The 17,772-nt window shown below is 61.2% G+C and overlaps 3 protein-coding genes across 9 annotated transcripts in view; 1 reads left to right on the top strand and 2 right to left on the bottom strand.

The window, feature by feature from the left end:
- Nucleotides 1-1,321: 1,321 nt before the first annotated feature.
- On the bottom strand, nt 1,322-5,014 carry CBX2 (chromobox 2). The gene is made up of 5 exons (XM_058039033.1): nt 4,943-5,014; nt 4,817-4,860; nt 4,291-4,356; nt 2,898-2,967; nt 1,322-2,674 (listed from the first exon to the last, which is right to left on the bottom strand). The coding sequence occupies exons 1-5, from the start codon at nt 5,012-5,014 to the stop codon at nt 1,322-1,324; spliced, it is 1,605 nt and encodes a 534-aa protein (XP_057895016.1).
- A 679-nt stretch (nt 5,015-5,693) lies between these two features.
- RBFOX3 (RNA binding fox-1 homolog 3) overlaps nt 5,694-17,772 on the top strand; it is a 127,593-nt gene continuing 115,514 nt past the window's right edge. For 5 of the 7 annotated variants that reach the window (XM_058039045.1, XM_058039040.1, XM_058039044.1 and 2 more), the window contains exon 1: nt 5,695-5,941. The gene's annotated coding sequence lies outside the window, so the exon portion shown is untranslated. Of the gene's footprint in view, nt 5,942-17,772 lie in introns of all 7 variants that reach the window. The other 2 variants (XM_058039041.1, XM_058039042.1) reach the window with 2 other exon arrangements.
- Nucleotides 12,568-17,717, bottom strand: ENPP7 (ectonucleotide pyrophosphatase/phosphodiesterase 7). Its single transcript, XM_058039081.1, has 5 exons — nt 17,468-17,717; nt 15,126-15,271; nt 13,749-14,369; nt 12,926-13,217; nt 12,568-12,797 (listed from the first exon to the last, which is right to left on the bottom strand). Exons 1-5 carry the CDS (start codon nt 17,715-17,717, stop codon nt 12,568-12,570), a joined length of 1,539 nt encoding a protein of 512 aa, XP_057895064.1.

Below are 17,772 nucleotides of genomic sequence, written 5' to 3'. Positions count from 1 at the left end.
AGAAATCTGCAGCAGAGAAAACACTGCAGTGGGAAAGCCATCGCTGGGTGCCATCACAAGCCCAAAGGAGCACCCCAGCTGTGGGATGGCCAGGGGAAGGTGAATGGTGCTCAGGTGAACAGCAGCCTGAGGTACCCACTGGCCTCAGCCCTTCTCCCTCTCCTGTCCCTTCCCACCACTCCACACCGCCTATGCAGGTGGCCTTGAGCAGCTTCTGAGCATTCTGGGGAAAACCGTGGACGATCAGGGTGAGTCTAACCCAGGGAGCAGCAGTCCTGGGTGTCCTGGCAGCCCCAGCACCAACCCACCTGCTGCTGGAAGGGTTCACACATTCTGCAAGGCTTACAAACATTCCCCAGCTCAGTCCCTGTGAGTGCCTGGAACCTGCTGAGCAGGAGCTGGAGATGCTGGCAATGCCAGGATGAGGCACAGGAGGGGTGTGGGGGCTCCCTGGGCTGCCCAGAAATTCATGTTCTTCTGGAAGCCAAGTCACTGCAGAGAAGCTGGTGGATCCTGCTGGCTCTCAAGGCAGAACTTTCCTCCAGCAGAAAGGAAACACCCTCCAAAAAAAGCACCTCTGCCACCTGTTCTGTTAGTGGCATCCAGGACTTCACCTGTCTTAGACTGGGGTTATTTCCCTCCCTCATGAAAAAAAAAAAAAAAATCCTTAAGAAAAAATGTAAACAATATTTCCCTATCAGCTGGAAACCCCAACAGAAGCTCTGTGGGTTTCCCATCATTGGAAATGACCTCGCCCAGGGGGGTGGCTGGGCTGAGTGTACCCTGAAAAACCCCCGAATGCAGCTGCCCCCCACAGCCCCGAGGGCTGGGAGCAGCAGCTGCCTCATTTGGATTGACTTGCAGTTCCCATGGCTCACAGACACATCTACAGCAGGCCCAGCAGAGACTCTCCCAGGTGCAGGAGTGTCCCGTGGCAGCTCCACACCCTGTGATCAGTGAGCTGCAGCCCTTGCATCTGCTGCCTCAAAGCAGAGACCTGCAGGCAGTGAAGCCTGGCTCGAAACCGGCCAGCCTGGCACCCCGGCAGCACCCATGCCCTGCTCCCAGGGCATGGCACCGACCACCCCACGTGGGGCACGGCTCCAGAAGAGGATGGAGAGAAGCCAGGGAGGAAATCCAGGAGCTGCTGGCAGTTTGGAGCGGGTTTCACCGCGTTACTGGTCCAGCCTTTCCAGACACGACGTCCAGCAGGTCTCACGAGGGCTCCGTGTTCACTTCGAATAAAAACACCTGATGGAAGAGCTGGGCAAAGGCGAGGGCGAGGCTGAAGGGCGCTCTCCCTCCTCTCAGGCTCCGGGGCTCAGTACTGCCGCAGGTTGAAGAACCCGACGCTGGTGGGGGACTCCTTGACCGTCACTGTGATCAGGTTGGCGGTGACGTCGGTGACAAAGACGTGCTCGATCAGGCTGCGCGTGGGTTTCCAGTCCTGGCTGGTCTGGATGGACACAGACATGTTCTGAGCCACGCCCGGGAGGGAGGCTGAATCCCGGTCCGAGTCGGAGCTGGTGTCCTCGCCGCTGCTGGCTTCGGACAGCGCGGGGCCTTTGCGGCTCTCGGGGGCCGCGCGTCCCTCTGGGGCGCCCGCCGAGCCCCCCTTGGCCGAGTCCCTGTCACCTGCCCGCTGCGTCTGCTTCTTGCTCTTGCCTCCGTCCGCCCCCGGCAGCGCAGCGGCACTGGCAGCGCTCAGCCCGGCCCCTGCCGCGCCACCCTTGGCGGCGCCCGCGCCCTTGGCACCCGCAGGGGCTGTGCCAGGAGTGCCCTTGGCCAGGGAGCCGCAGAGGTGCCGGGGCACGCCGCTCCCGCTGGCCGTGCTGGGCCCGTTCCTGACACTCTGCAGGTTCAGGGCCTGCAGGTTCAGCTCCTGGCTGGAGGCTGCCTGGCTGCTGGCCCCGGACGAGCTCGATGGTGCCTTGCTGCCGTTGGGCAGCATCTGCCCTCCGGCAGCAAACCCCGATTTCTGGTCCCCTCCGGCGCTGCTGCCGGAAGCCTTTGCGGTTTTGGGTCCCTGTGCGTTCGGCCCCAGCTCCCCAGAGCCCTTCTGGCTCCTCATTTTCAAGTCCAGCCCTAAGCTGCCCTTGCTGGCCGCCTGCGCCTTGAGCGCCAGCCTGCCCAGGGCCGAGCTCTCGGCCGCACCCTGGCTCTGGGACATCCTGTTCATGTAGTGCACGATGGAGCTCTGCCAGCTGATGGCCTGGCTGGGGCTCGCCGAGCCGCTTTTCATCATGCTGAGCAGGTTCTCCCCGGAGGAGCCCCCCGAGCTGAGCCCAGCCAGGGCGCCCGGCGGGTCCTTCAGCATGGCCAGGCCTGAGCCCTGCGTGCTGTGCTGGGGCTGCAGCTTCCCCACCAGCTTGGCACTGCCCCCCGCCTCCTTCCGGGACGTTTTCAGCACCTTTGTCAGGTTCACAGTCCTCCGGGCCGCTTTCTGCTCTGGGGGAAGAGGTTTCCTGCCACGCTTCTTCCTGGAAGCGTCTTTCATGTCGGGCTTGGCCACCAGGATCTGAGCTTTCTTCTGCGGCACCGGGTGCGTCTCTCTGCTGCGGGGACCCCTCTTTGCTTCCAGATCACTCTCATCCTCTTCCTCGGAGGAGGAGGAAGAGGAGGATGTGGAGGAAGAGGAGCTGCTTGACTTGGTTTTTGTAGGCATCTCTGGTTCCTGCAAAGCAGCAGAGACAGGGAGAGATAATAGCAATGACCAAGGAATGGTTGTGGGCACTACAAACCCTCCGGGGTGGCCAGGTTCTCTATCCGTGTATCTCCCTGATCTTCAGGGATCCATCAGCTGATGGGAAGAGCTGTGTGCTCAAGGCCACCCCCCAACCCCGGTGCCCTCCAAGGGCAGAGCCCCCCAGAACTGCCCCACCATGGCTGGAACTCACCACGTTCTTCCTGGGCCTGCCCCGGGGCCGCTTGCCCCTCTTCCGATTCTGCACCTCCTTCTCGTGCTCCCTGAGGAAACAAGGATTAGGACAATGTTTATGGGGGAGAAAAATCATCTGGGGGAGCTGAGGCAGCCAGGTAGTGACCGGAGAGCATCCCTGTGTGCACCGGCAACATCCCAGCACTCAGTGATGGACCACGTGGTGTCACCCATCCTAAACCTGTGCCTTTCCCAGCTCTGGGTGAGGTTTGCTGTTCTTCTGGCACAGGGGGATCGGGCAGAGGGAAGGATCTGCCCCCAGCCCTGCTAAGCCTTGCTTTGTTTAAATGGGATGGTGCTCAGATGTAACACATCCAGCTGATTGAACACCACCTTGTCTGCACTCAACACCAGATCCCATTCTTGAATAAAATTGATCCAGAAACCAGTTATAATTGAATCCTATCATAAACTTTAATGATTTTTATTATTATTGTGTCAAAGTACTTGGCAGCACTGTGTCTGCCATGGCCAGCTGGCTCTCCCTCTGTCCTGTGAGTGATGCTGGGGTGCAGGGCTCTGGAACCATTGCTGTTCTCAGCCTGCTCCAGGCAGGAGCAGGGACCTGACAGCACAGACACCATCCTGTCCTGCCATCCAGGTGGCGCAGCCTGGAGAAGGCTCTAGGGAGACTTCAGAGCATCTCCCAGTACTTAAAGAGGCTCCAAGAGAGCTGGAGAGGGACTTTGGACAAGGGCCTGGAGTGACAGGAACAGGGAATGGCTTCCAGCTGACTGAGGGCAGGGTTACATGGGGGATTAAGAAGAAATTCTTCCCTGTGAGAGTGCTGAGGCCCTGGCACAGGCTGCCCAAAGACGCTGTGGCTGCCCCATCCATGGTAATGTCTAAGGCCAGGTTGGACAGGACTTGGAGCAGCCTGGGGCAGTGGAAATGGAGTGGATCAGGAAGAGATTTAAGATCCTTCCTAATCCAAACATTCTCTACAATTTTCTCCCAGATATTGTGGGAGTTTCCCTCACTCTCCCAGAGCTTCATCCTCCACAAGTTCCCTTTAATGCCTCACAAGCACCATCTCCCCCAGGGGTCTGCAGCCACCCCCAGGCACAGCCAAGGTCCCTGAGCCCTGGATGGGGACAGGGAGCCCCAGGTCCGTGCCAGGCACTGCCCCATTCCCCGGGTGCACCCCGAACCCTCGGGGTCTGCCCGGCCAGGGCACAGCCGCTCTGGGTAGACCTGGACCGACCGTGACTCCGGGGACAAACAAAAGGGCCTGGCCACAAAGGGCCCCGCCAGCTCCGGGCTGTTGTTTCCAACGGCTCCCACCACACGTGCAGCCAATTAGAAGTTAATTGACTTTACAGTTTGCTTAGAAACATTTAGAGTTTGCTCACTTCTTTTGGAAAGCCAGCAGCAGCCGGGGGTCCAGGATGTTCTCCTCGGGCTCCCAGCTGTTGTGCCTGCAACGGAGGACACGGAGCGGTGAGAGCAGGGGCCGGACCCCCCCGGCCGCTCCGGGCTAACCCGGGCCTGGCACGGGCCGGGGCACGGCGGAACCGGGGCCGGCACGGCCGGGGGGCGGGCAGGGAGAGGGGCCGGGGGAGGGAGATCGGGAAGGGGCGGCCACGCCGCGGCGGGGCGAGGCGAGCCCCGCGCATCCCGGGGGAGCTCCGGTTGCACGGAGCGGCCGGGGGGGTGCGGCGGTTCCGGGGGGCTGCACCGGCCCGGGGGGGGGAGCGGAGCCCCACGCGGTGGCGGGGAGGGCCCGGCCGCGGCCGCGCTTATTTGTAAACAAAAGGAGCGGCACGACCCAAACAAAAGCGGCCGGGCGGGCGGTCCCCGCGCCCCGCTCCGCACCGCGTGGTTCCGCGATCCGCGCGGCCCCGCACCGCGCCCCGCGCCCCGCACCGCCCCGCTCACTTGGAGGACCAGCCTCGCCACTTGACCAGGTACTCCAGCTTGCCCTGCGGAGAGAGACGGGAGAGGGGCGTTAGCGGCTCCCGGCGGGGGCGCGGGGACCGCGGGGCTGCGGGCGGCGGGTCCCACCTTGCGCAGCCGCTTGCTGAGGATGCACTCGGCGGCGAAGACCTGCTCTCCCACGCTGCTCAGCTCCTCCATGGCCCCGGCCCCGCGCACGCCCCCGCGCACTCACACACAAGGGGAGCCCCCGGGCGCGCCCCCGACGGCGGCCGCGCGCGCTCCGACCCCCCCAGATCCACGCGCGCCCCCCGGCACAATACGGCGGAGGGGCGGGCGGGGGGTCCCCAAATTCCCCGCCGGCCAATGGGGAGCGGGGGGCGGGGCGATCCGGCGCGGGGGGTGGGGGGAGGCATTGTCTGCGTGCGACCCCTCCTCTTCCTCCCGCGCGGGGGCGGCCGCTGCCCGGCCGGAGCGGGGACAATGGGGTGGCCCGGCCCGGGGCTTTGTTTGCCCGGGCGGCGCAGGGGCTTCCCCGGCCGGCCCCGCGGGGGGATCCCCCCGTCCCCGGCCCGCGAGGGGCTCCTGCTCCGAGTCCCCCGCCCGGGGTCCCTCCTGGGCACGAAGCACCCGGGGCTGGGGCAGCCAGCGCCGGTCCCCGCCGGGCCCCGCCGGGCCGAGCGGGCGGCAGCAGCACCGGCGCGTTTTAGTCCTAAAATAGTTGATTATAATAGAATAAAAGCTTTCCCGGGGGGCGGGCGGCTGTGACCCGCGCGCGGTGCCGCTCGCAGCTCGGTCCCTCCCGAGCCGCGTTACCGGGGGTGCGGCGGCACCGAGCGCGCCGGCACCGCACGCACCGAGGCGTGGGGGAGCCGCTGCACGGCGGTTGTGCGCTGTGGGCGTGGAAGGATGAAATATGGTGCTTTACAGGCATGGAAGAAGATGAGTCAGCACCTCAGGGAGTTGTGCTCCGCGGGCCCGGAGCCTGCCGTTAACCGTGCCGGGATATGAATTGCCGTCGCCCCGGAGCCTGGGTGCCCGCGGCGCGCAGGGACTGAGCAGGAGCCGGACGGGCCATGGGGTGTCCTGCGAGGGGCCTCGCCCGCACCCCGGGCGCTGCCGTCTCCGGTAAGCGATGCCGGGTTGGCGGTGCCGGGTTTAGGGATGCCGGGTCTAGCCGTGCCGGGTTTAGCGATGCTGGGTTAGCGGTGCCGGGTTTAGGGATACCGGTCTAGCCGTGCCGGGTTTAGCCGTGCCGGGTCATTCGGAGCGGCAGCGGGTGCCTTGGGCTGGCCCCGCCGCGGGGGATGTCACACAGGGACCCTCTGTAGAGGGTGAGAGACGGAACCGACCCGGGCACCGCGGGGTGTGGCCGTGCCTGGGTGCCGGGTCCATGCCAGGGGCTCTCCTGGCTCGGGCGCTGTCACCTTTCATTGTTTCCTTTGACAATTACCGCGGCCGGTCGCTGACGAGAAGAGCTGTAGGAGCGTTTTTTTAGCCGAAGGTGACACGGAATTGTAACAGCGCCGCACTTTTTGTTCGAGTTCGTTTACCTTGTGCCAGCTCGGCTCTTTGTGTGCGGCACCTCTGTGGTTTAGAAGCTCCGTGTGACCTCCCCTCGCCGTGTGCCTGAGCCGTGCCCATCCCGGCGGTGTGGAGCAGCCCGAGGGATGAGGATGAGGAGCCCTGGGGCTCTCCTGGCTGCGGGGATTCGGCTCTGAGAGACGAGCCCTGATTCGGGCGATGCTGGCTGAGCTCCTCTCCCAGCCGCCCCTCGGGGCTGCTGTTCCTGCGCTCCCCAGGAGGATGCAGGGCTATAGGGTCGCTGTTCTCTGCCTTCCCGGGGCCAGGAAGAGGAGGCTGGGTGAGTGGAGATGCTCCATCCCCTGCCTGATGGGCTGGGGCTCAGGACTGGGAACAGCCCGTGACATTTGTGTCCCTTTAGGAACCACAGCGTTTGTGGGGCTGTGCCATCAGCATTGTCCCTGGTCCCTCGTGGGGCCTCTGGCTGATCCCTGATGCTGCTCAGCCCCCATGGCACGCTGCTGAGGCTGGGAAGGACCGTGCTGCTCCCTGGGCTGGAAATCTCCTTTCTCCTCCCAGGGCTTTACTGCAAACTGCTCCTGGGCAGTCCCTGGGCTCTGTGGGCTCTGTGCCTCTTACCCCTGGCAGAGTGGGGTACCCCAGGGCTCCTGGCATGTCCTGTTCCCTCTTGGCCAGCCAGAGGAGGCCATCCCAGCCCTGGAGCTTACCTGGGCACTGCTGGTCTGAGCTGCTGCTGGGGGTGCACCACTGGGGCTGCTGGCTGGGGTGGGATGAGATGAGCTGTCCCCCTCCTGCTGCCAAAGCTGTGGCTCCGCCCGTGAGCGCCTTTTCCATGAATTCAGTGTTTCCCATCCCCGACAGGGACTTCACCTTTCTGGGGAAACTCAGGAACACCCACTGAATAACTTGGCCCATGCTCCCACCAGGCAAAGTGACATTGGGCCAATAAATTCACCAATCACCGTGAAAACCGTCATCATCTTAAAATGAGAGTCAGACCCCCGAGCTAACCTGATGGACCCTGATTTTGTAACTGTTCCCAAGTAGGCCAGGCATCCCAGGAATGCCGTGGGTCCTGTGTTGTGTCTGTACAGGGGCTGGCAGGCTCAAGTGGGGGTTTGGTGTTGAAGGAAGGGATGGGGATGAGGGGAAAAGGGCTGTGCTGCTCCCGGACTGGAAATCTGTTTAAACTGGGGTTTACTGGGAACGAGTTCAGGTCACCCTGAGCTGCTGTGGGCTCCGTGCTCTGCCCATCCTGCCAGGCTGGGTGAGGAACACAGCTGCTTTCTGAGGCCCTGTGGAGCGGAGAGCCCTGGCCTGGTGGGTGCAGGTCAAGGTCTGGGGGGTTCCCAAGGCTCCCTGACCTCTGTATTTGGGCTGGACCCCCCAAGCAGGGGCATTGCAGGGGTGCCCCGTTCCTCCAGCCCCGGGACCCCCGTGGCAGTGGTTTTGGGGTGCCTGAGGGGGTCTGGGATGTCCCTGAGCCCAGAGGGTGAGGCCAGGGCCAGCCCAGGGAGCAGCCGGGCCATGGTGGCCATGTTTGTTGTGGGCAAATGGTGGCTGTTTTTCCCAGGGCCTCAGCCAATCAAAGCACAGAGATCTGCATCTCATTTGGGTACTGCAGCCGGGTTTGGAGCTGTGCAGCCGCCAGGATGGGGTGGCCGGGCACCGCGTGGTCTGTGGGTCCTGTGGGCCTGTGCCGCCCCCAGAGCAGCATTTTGGGAGGAGCAGCGTCCCCACATACCGTGTGCCATAAATAAATACGTGTCCTCGTATGTTTGTTGTTATGTTCCCATCCCGGAGCGGCCGGGACCCCTGGGCAGCGAGCGGCTTCCCAGTGCAGGAAAAAGAAAAGGAAGCAAATGGTGTGGAAATGCATGGCAAATTGGGATGCAATACACAGCGGGACTCTCCCTGCTGCGTGACCCCCGGCCCGGGCAGGGGGGCGCTGGGGAATGAATTACTGGGGACGGCAGGGCGGGAGGGGATGCGGGGATGCGGCAGCGGCCGAGTCCGGGCATGGCCACGCGGGGCTTTGGCCTTTGCCACCGCAGAACGTTTGCTGAAAATGTCCCACGTTGCCCATGCCCGAGGTGTGAGGAGCAGCGGGAAGGGCTGGGAGAGGCTCCAGGACAGGCAAAATGCGACAGTTTGGGGTTTCCTTGGAGAGCTGAGCTGGAGATGGCTCCCGGGCCGGGGAGCAGGGGCTGCTTTAGGTTCCGTGTGTCTGTGGGGTTAAAACTGCACCCAGAGCGGGGAGGATCCTCTCACCTGTCTGGCCTGGGACATGGAAGCGTCTGTAAGATATAGTAGATCATTTGTAACACATCCCTCAGCCCGGGGCACGTGTCAGGGCCAGGAGGGGATGGTGAGGTTCCGGTGAGCGCCGTGGGTCTCTGGGGCATCCTTGGGGCGTCCCTTGGGGCATCCCCTGGAGCATCCCCTGGAGCATCCTTGGGGCATCCCCTGGAGCATCCTCTGGGGCATCCCCTGGAGCATCCTCTGGAACATCCCCTAGGGCATCCCCTGGAGCATCCCTTGGGGCATCCTTGGGGCATCCCCTGGAGCATCCTTGGGGCATCCTCTGGAGCATCCCCTGGGGCATCCCCTGGGGCATCCCTTGGGGCATCCCTTGGGGCATCCCCTGGAGCATCCTCTGGAGCATCCTTTGGGGCATCCTGTGGGGCATCCTCTGGAGCATCCCCTGGGGCATCCCCTGGGGCATCCCTTGGGGCATCCCTTGGAGCATCCCCTGGAGCATCCCCTGGGGCATCCCTTGGGGCATCCCTGCTCGGGGTGGGGCAGCCGGAGCTGCGGCGGTGCTGGGATCCCCCCGGGCCCGGCGGCATCCGCGGGTGTTCCCGGGCTTTGTCCCTCGGGCCGAGAGCGGATCCCGCTCCGGGGGAGGCACCGGGGCTCCGGATGGCCCCGGGGCAGCGGCTGGAGGCGCCGCGGGTTCGGGGGATGCTCCGGGCCGGGCTGTTACCGTGAGCCGCTTCCCCCGCCCGGGCCGGGAGCTCGGGGGCCTGAGCGCGGCTCGGGAGCCCTCGGCCGCCGGCTGCCGGTACTGCACCGGGACACCGGGACACTGGGGCACCGGGACACCGGGGCACCGGCACACCGCCATACGGGGACATTGGGACACCGGGGCACCGGGACACTGCCATACCGGGACACCGGGACACTGCCATACCGGCACATTGAGACATTGGCACACCGGGACACTGCCATACCGGGACACCGGGACATTGGCACACCGGGACACTGCCATACCGGCACATTGAGACATTGGCACACCGGGACACTGCCATACCGGCACATTGAGACATTGGCACACCGGGACACTGCCATACCGGGACACCGGGACATTGGCACACCGGCACACCGGCAGGGCAGGAGGCTGTGGGAGATGGGTACTGGGGCAGGATGAAGGAACAGGATGGGGCCAGGGAGGGGGATCCCCCGGTGTGCTCAGAATGCCAGGGCTGGTTGAGTCAGGAGCTCAGTCCCTGCTCCCAGCTGAGGGAAGATCAGCTCTCAGATGGGGGTTTGTGTCGGGAGGTTGGGTCACCACAAACTCCATGTTCCCTGTGTGGGTCTGGGGAGCAGACTGGCACCAGCCCTATGAGCACTGCAGCTTCTCAGTACTCAAAGGTTTATAAAAAAGAGGGAGAGTGGCATTTTAAATGGGCAGAGATTGATAGGACAGGAAAGTGGTTTTAAACTTCAGTGAAGAGCTATTTAGGTTAAATGTAGGAGGAAATTCTTCCCTGGCAGGGTGGGCAGGCCCTGGCACAGGTGCCCAGAGCAGCTGTGGCTGCCCCTGGATCCCTGGCAGTGCCCAAGGCCAGGCTCGATGGGGATGGGAGCACCTGGGACAGTGGAGGTGTCCCTGCCATGGCAGGGGTGGCACTGGGTGGGCTTTAAGGTCCCTTCCAACCATTCCATGTGTTTGTGATCCTGCTGTGTACGTGCTGGGCACGAGGACGGTCAGAGCCTGGCACCAGCGGGTTTGAGCCCTGCAGGCTCTGCCAGGATCCCCAGGGTAGCAGCAGAGCTGGCTGCCCCTGCCCTGGCAGTGCTGAGCTGCAGGGGCAGCCCAAGGTCACCAGCAGCAGAGCTGGGAAGGTTTCTGTGCACACCCTTTTGGTTAATCCCGCTCTGCACGGCGCGCACAGCGCTGGCCACGCTCCCCTTTCGGAGCCTCCCTGCCGCTGCCGCTGCCCTGACCCCCACCCCAGCACCGTTTCAAGCCAAACATTTTCTTCCTGTTTTTCTGAGGGTGCGGCTCTTGTTTCATCTCGTTGGGTGAAGCGATGCAGCGAGCGAGTCTCTATGGCAACAGATGTTTATCGAGCCCCTGAGCTGAGGCACAGGGCTGGGGAAAGGCACCGCAGCATCTGGGAGGGCTCTGGGGGTGCTGGAATGCCACGCTGGCAGGGCTGCACTGGGGGCTGCTGGACGGGGAGGGTATTGCTCCCTGTCCCCAAAGCCCCAGCCTGGCTGGAGGGCCCTGGGTTGCTTCCTGCACGGGGAGCTTTGGGGTTGTACAGGGCCTTTGCCTCAGCCCTGCTGGGGATTGCTCCTGGGAGCCTGGCACCACCAGGAGCCTGGCACAACCAGGAGCCTGGCACCACCAGGAGCCTGGCACAACTCCTGGCAGCCCCTGGCTCAGGAGTCACAGGGCTGTGTGCTGCGAGCAGGGGGTCCTGGCACTGCCACGTTCCCTCTCTCCAAAATACATCAATGCCCCTCTGGAGCTGCACTTGGGGCGGGTCTCAGCAGCTGTGCCACGGAGCAGCGCAGCCAGGCCCATCCTGCCTGCAGCTTTGCTGCTCAGGGACGCACAGGGGGCATTTCCAGTTTTGGCCACAGCCACAAGGCACAGAAGGACAGGCAGGATGGTGCTGAGCACAGCCGGGGCTCCTGGAGCTGGAAGTGCTGAGTGGCTTTGGGACCCTCCCGAGGCTTTGGGTGCCAGGGCCAGCCCTGCATGTGGCCAGCAGGGACCACCGGGGCCGCTCCGTGTCCTGGGCAGGTCCAGGCTCAGAGGCTCCACCCTGGGTGGGACCTGGCGCCTTTCAGGGGCGGCTCCAGCTCTCTCAGAACTGATTTAATTAGAGTGGACACTCATTATGTACCGGCTGTCCCTGCTCCAAACCCACCCTGGAGCCGCTGTGCCTCCTGCATTTGGGGGGATGCACACACGGGGTGACCGTGCCAGGCTGGATCGGTGCCACCTCCCCAGCAGAGCATCCTGCTGTCCCCAAGGCCCGGGAGAGGCAGCTCCTCCGGGGGCTCAGGCATGGAGGAGCGTGGGTCAGGAATTTGGAGACGTTTTGGGAATTCTGTCCCGTTCCCGAGCCTGGGACTGGTTGTCTTTGTGAGCCTTGTCCTTCCCATGACTCCTGGCAGGGTTGCCTGGAGCTCGGGGGCTGCCAGGACAGCAGGGCACGGCGCTGCTGGTGCTCGTTCCAGGTCTCTGCAGCCTGCAGGAGTCGGCTGGAGGCGCCTGGTGCCAGGGAATTGATCCGGAGTCACTCGTTCCGTGGTTCTCTGGCCGAATTTGCGCTGTGAGGGAAAGGGACCAACTGTGGTCTGGCAGCCACGAGCAGAGCCACGAGCAGCCGAGGATTCCACAGACAGTGGAGGATTCACCCTCCGTTGCTCATGGTCCACACCTGGCTGCACGCAGAGGACAGAGGGACGGGACAGGGGACAATGGCAGGGTCCAGGAGGGTGCCCACCCTTCTCAGCCCAGCCCATGCCCTGGGCAGTGCCAATGCTGATCCGGGGCAGGAAAACTCAGAGTCCCGTGTGAGGTGCAAAGCCCCTGCTGTGCCCTGCAGGGAGCGGTTTCGGGGGGCTCCACAGACCGGGGAAACCCGGGGGTTCCACGCCCAACCGGGGCACGGTTTGCCGGGTGTTTGCCCCCATCCTGGGGGTCCTTGCGTCGGTTACCTGGTGGCGGTCAGAAAACTCCTCCCCAGCATCCCAGAACCGCAGCGAGTCCCAGCAGCAGCGGCAGCTTCTCGGCGGGATGGAGAGCACCCGAACCTGCCGTGCCGAGAGGGCGGTGAGTGCCAGCCCTGCCCCGGGGCCGGTGCCCGCCGGTGACGGGTGACTGTCCCCTCCTGCCGCCCCTTCCGCGCCTCCCTCCGCCCGGCCGGGAGCAGCTCCGCCCCGGTGCCACGGTGAGCCCTGCCCGGTTACCGAGCGGCGGGGATGGGGGGCACGGCCCGGTGCCCCGAGCCGCCGGGGGTGGCGGCGGCCGCCAGGCGTCGCTGTTCCCGCGGGAATCCCGGCGGAGCGGAGCGCGCCCGGTGCCCGGTGCCGCTCTCGGTGCCCATTGCCACCCGCGGTGCCCATTGCCACCCGCGGTGCCCATTGCCACCCCCAGTGCCGCTCCCGGTGCCACTCCCGCTGTGCTCCCGGTGCCCTCCCGGTGCCCATTGCCGCCCCCCGGTGCCCATTCCCACTTCTGGCGCCTGTTGCTGTTCCTGGTGCCCACTGTCAGTGCCGGTGCCCGCTGCCCTCCCACTGTCCCCCATGACACCCGCTGCTCACCATTGCTGCCGTTGCCGTCACCGTTTCCATTGCCGTCACCATTGCTGCCGTTGCCACCGTCACCGTCGGTGGGTTCCCTCAGCATGGGCTTGGTGGCCTCCAGGGAGCCGTCGTGGGGCTCGGGGGTGATGCCCAGCAGCTCGCAGAGGAGGGCGTAGACATTGACGCTTTCGAAGGGCTCCACCTCCAGCCCCTTCTTGAAGGCCGGCCCCACGGCACGGAAGATGGTTTTCATGTTCATGGCCTGGTTGTCAAAGCCGTGCTCTCCTTTGTTGAACTGGACCTTGTACCTCTGCAGGGGAGAGCAGGAACGTGAGCACCCCAGCCCTGCTGCCCCTCGCACCCCACCTCTCCCACCTCCTGTGCTGTGTTCTGCAGCTCCAGGGTTTGATTGTCTGCTTGGTTCCTTTCAGTTTTGGGAGCTGATCTGTTGGTGTTAAGCTGGAGGTGCCTCCAGCCACTCTCAACCAATTACATCCTGCAAGTTCCCTCCCTAAATGTTGGCACAGCCAAATTTTGTTGTACTGAGGAGCTTCCAATGGGAAGCTGCCTGCTGGCCTTGATACTGGGCCTTCCCTTAAGCCAGGCTAAGAGAGGATCCTGCAGTGGATATTCTGCATTCATGCAACTCCTACTCCAAGGTTTCTGGATACTTTTTCTTCTCAACAGCAGAGAAGATCTTTACACAAAGAGCTGGAATTGATATCTCTATATATGGAGACCAGTTAGCACAAGGGCCTAAAGCTGGGTGGGTGCTGTGGGAGGGGAGGAGCGAGAGGCACATCCCAAAAGACAGTAGGATCTGCCTGAGCATGCACCTTACCCCATGGATCACGTAGCCTGGATCGCTGTACAGCACAAGTGGGGTGATCCGGGAATGGTTGGCGTAGTGGAACCTCTTTGGAAACTCTTCCTTCTTGTAAACGTGCAGCTTCGGGTGGGCGTTTTTCAGGACAGAGTACACGTGCTCCAGTTTCCCTTCCTTGGGCACCAGGAGCCCACTTGGTCCATAATCGAGGAGCTCGAAGTCGAGGTCCTTGAAGGTGAAGTTGGTGACGGTGCGGAGGTGGATCTCGTTGGTTTTCACCACGGTCTCCATGCCGTGGTCGGACGTGATGATGAGGTTCAGGTTGGACTCCAGGCCGCTCTCCCGGATGCGCTGCCTCAGGTAACCCACGGTTCTGTCCACCTGCTTGATCATGTTTTTCCTCTGTATGGATTCAGGGCCATACTTGTGTCCTGAGGAGTCTGGCTCCCCGAAGTAGAGCGTGATGAAGTCCAGGTTGTCCACCGTGAACCACTCCATGACGGTGTCGATGCTCTGCCTCCAGTTGTTTTCGTTGCTGTAGTTGAACAACGCAGGTTCCACCAACTTCTTGTACACTTCTTCCTTTTGGTATTTTGCCTTGGTTCCAGGGAAGTGGATGGAGCCTGTCTTCAAACCCTGTGAGTGGAGGCATTCCATAAACTCACCTGAACTCTCTCGGCAGCATCCTTCCATCTGTCAGTGCAGCCACCTCCTAACACGATTAGTTCATTCAGTCCCCAATGCCTACCTCTGCCTCTAATGAGGTTTTCTTGCTCATTGCCAATTAAAAGTGATTAATTGAAAGCGCTGCCCTGGCACCTGGTTCCTTCACTGTGTTCTAACACCAGATAAAACTTCAGAACCAGTGACCCATTTGCACCTTGCATGGGCCCTCTGCCTCTGGACCATCACGACATTAAGGTGTGTTTTATTGAAGCCAGAGGAGCCAAAGGTCTTGGGCTGGGTTTCATGTCCTGCCTCAAAGCTAGAGGGAAGCCTGCAGGGCTTGCTGCAGCTCCCAGGGGAGCGGTCCCTATTGCTGCCACCGCCCTGGATGTGCCTCGGGCTGTGTGGGGCTCCCAGGCTCAGGGTGCTCCCTGAGGAACGGGCTAGGCTTCTTTAAACAGGAGCAGGATAACCTGCTTTATTAATGTCTTAATAAAGCTGAAATGCGTCTATTATTTTTTGCTATTTTTAGCAGAATGATCATAATTATTCCTGCCGGAGTCCGGGGATTTCAGTTTTTTGCTGGTCTAATTAGCCTGACGTTCGCAGGGAGGCTGGGATCTCACGGCCACCTGGGATCGTGGCTTGCCTGTAGCTTTTCCTGGGGGATGGCGGGTTGGGTGGGTCTGTGCAGGGTCTGTGTGTGTGAGGAGGTGCCACACTTGCCTGTCTCTGGGCAGTGATCCAGATGGGCAGGCTGCCGTTGTCCCACCAGCTGCTTATGCCTTGTGTGGTGTAGTAGGGCAGTCTCACGCCAGTTTTGGTGTCGAACCACATGTTGTGGATCACCCCGTGGTTCTCCAGGTACCGCCCTGTGGGAGAGATGGGAGCAGGGGTGAGCCAGGCTGTGCTGGGTGTAGGGCAGAGGGGACCTTTGGCCTCCCCTTCCTACCCTTGCCCTGTACCAGGTGGGTCCTGGGGCAGGCAGGGAGATGCTGGGGCCGTGCTGCTTCCCTTGTGGGTTGGTTGATGCCTGGTGGCTCTCGCCTGGACCCAGCCAGGTATTGGCACCCTCTGCAGCTGTTGCTGCCCTCTGGGCACGGGCAGGTTCCTGTTATCTGTGTGTATCTAATCCCGAGGTGTGCCACTGTTATCTGTGTGTATCTAATCCCATGTTTCACTGTTATCCCGGTGTATCTAATCCCATGGTGTTTCACTGTTATCTGTGTGTATCTAATCCCAAGGTGTGTCACTGTTATCTGGGTGTATCTAATCCCAAGGTGTGTCACTGTTATCTGGGTGTATCTAATCCCATGGTGTGTCACTGTTATCTGTGTGTATCTAATCCCATGGTGTGTCACTGTTATCCTGGTGTATCTAATCCCAAGGTGTGTCACTGTTATCTGTGTGTATCTAATCCCATGTTGTTTCACTGTTATCTGGGTGTATCTAATCCCATGGTGTGTCACTGTCATCTGGGTGTATCTAATCCCAAGGTGTGTCACTGTTATCTGGGTGTATCTAATCCCATGTTTCACTGTTATCTGTGTGTATCTAATCCCATGTTTCACTGTTATCTGTGTGTATCTAATCCCGAGGTGTGTCACTGTTATCTGTGTGTATCTAATCCCGAGGTGTGTCACTGTTATCTGGGTGTATCTAATCCCATGGTGTGTCACTGTCATCTGGGTGTATCTAATCCCAAGGTGTGTCACTGTTATCTGGGTGTATCTAATCCCATGGTGTGTCACTGTCATCTGGGTGTATCTAATCCCATGGTTTTTCACTGTTATCTGGGTGTATCTAATCCCAAGGTGTGTCACTGTCATCTGGGTGTATCTAATCCCATGGTTTTTCACTGTTATCTCAGTGTCTCTAATCCCATGTTTCACTGTTATCTGGGTGTACCTAATCTCAAGGTGTTTCACTTTCACTGTTGCTCACAGCCTGTGAGGTCGGTGAGCAGAAGTTTCCATTGGAAGGGAGAGATGCACTTTGACTCTCACATTTTGTGCTATTTTTATTATTCTGGTCCCGAAGAGTCCCTTCTGCAAGCTATCCCCATCCTCCCTCATATTGACGCTGCCTCCCTGCTTTTGCCCATCAGCAGATTTCATTAGCATGCTCCACTCTTTTATGCCAAGGTTATTAATTAAAATCTTAAATAAGATTGGCTCCAAAATCGATTCTTCAGGAATTCCCCTGGTGCCCTCCTTCCAGCTTGACAATCTCCTCTCAGCATCCACTCTGTCCTCCTCCCGTAGCCTCTCACTTCCCCACATTACAGATTTTGTACTAATCTTCATCTTCTCCATCTTAACTAATGATTTCCCATGTGGCACTGTATCAAATGCACTACTGAAGTCCAGAAAGATTAAATTTAGAGCATCTCCCTTGTTTAAAAAATGATTTATCTTATCAAAGGAGGCTATCGAGTTGGCCTGGTGCTATTTACCTTTGATAAGTACAGGTTCAGTTCATGGAATCCCAGAGGGGTTTGAGTTGGGAGGGACCTTAAAAACCATCCCATTCCACCTCTGTGCCACGGGCAGGGACACCTTCCACCGGACCAGGCTGACTCCAAGCCCTGTCCAACCTGGCCTTGGACATTTCCAGGGATGGGGAAATCTGTGCCTCACCACCCTCACAGGGAATAATTTCTTTGTGTCTAGTTTAAATCTACCACTTCTGCATCTCTTGCCTGGTCTGCTCTGAAGCTCTGTGTGCTGCTGGATGTTCTGGGTCCCTCCTGACCTCAATTCTTCCCTGGCCCTGGGCCCTGCCCCTGCCCTTGCCCAGCCCCAGTGTCTCTGGATGTTCTGGGTCCCTCCTGGCCTCTGTCCTTCCCTGCCCCTGCCCTTGCCCAGCCCCAGTGTCTCTGGATGTTCTGGATGTTCTGGATGTTCTGGGTCCCTCCTGGCCTCTGTCCTTCCCTGCCCCTGCCCTTGCCCAGCCCCAGTGTCTCTGGATGTTCTGGATGTTCTGGATGTTCTGGGTCCCTCCTGGCCTCTGTCCTTCCCTGCCCCTGCCCCTGCCCAGCCCCTGCGGCTCCCATGCCGGGCACTCACCGGTCAGCAGCGTGAAGTGGCAGGGGCTGGTGAGGGTGACGAAGGCAGGGGTCATGTACTTGGCCTTCACCCCCTCTGCAGCCATGGCGTCCAGGTTGGGGGTGTCCACGTCCTGGTCGTAGTTCCAGCGGAAGCCATCGAAGGACACCAGGAGCAGCTTGCTGCGGTTGGACGCAGTTTGCTGCAGGGGCATGCAGCTCCCCAGGGACAGGGCAGCAAAGAGCAGCCCCAGGGACAGCAGCATCTTCATTGCCTTGAGCTGGAGCTGCCCAGGTGTCCGGAGAGCTCGCATTAATACCTGCACG

Source organism: Melospiza georgiana, chromosome 21 (assembly GCF_028018845.1).
Source record: "Melospiza georgiana isolate bMelGeo1 chromosome 21, bMelGeo1.pri, whole genome shotgun sequence".
NCBI classification, from domain to species: domain Eukaryota; kingdom Metazoa; phylum Chordata; class Aves; order Passeriformes; family Passerellidae; genus Melospiza; species Melospiza georgiana.
Note: the sequence above shows the minus strand (reverse complement) of the source record. Positions and strands in the feature narration are given on the sequence as shown.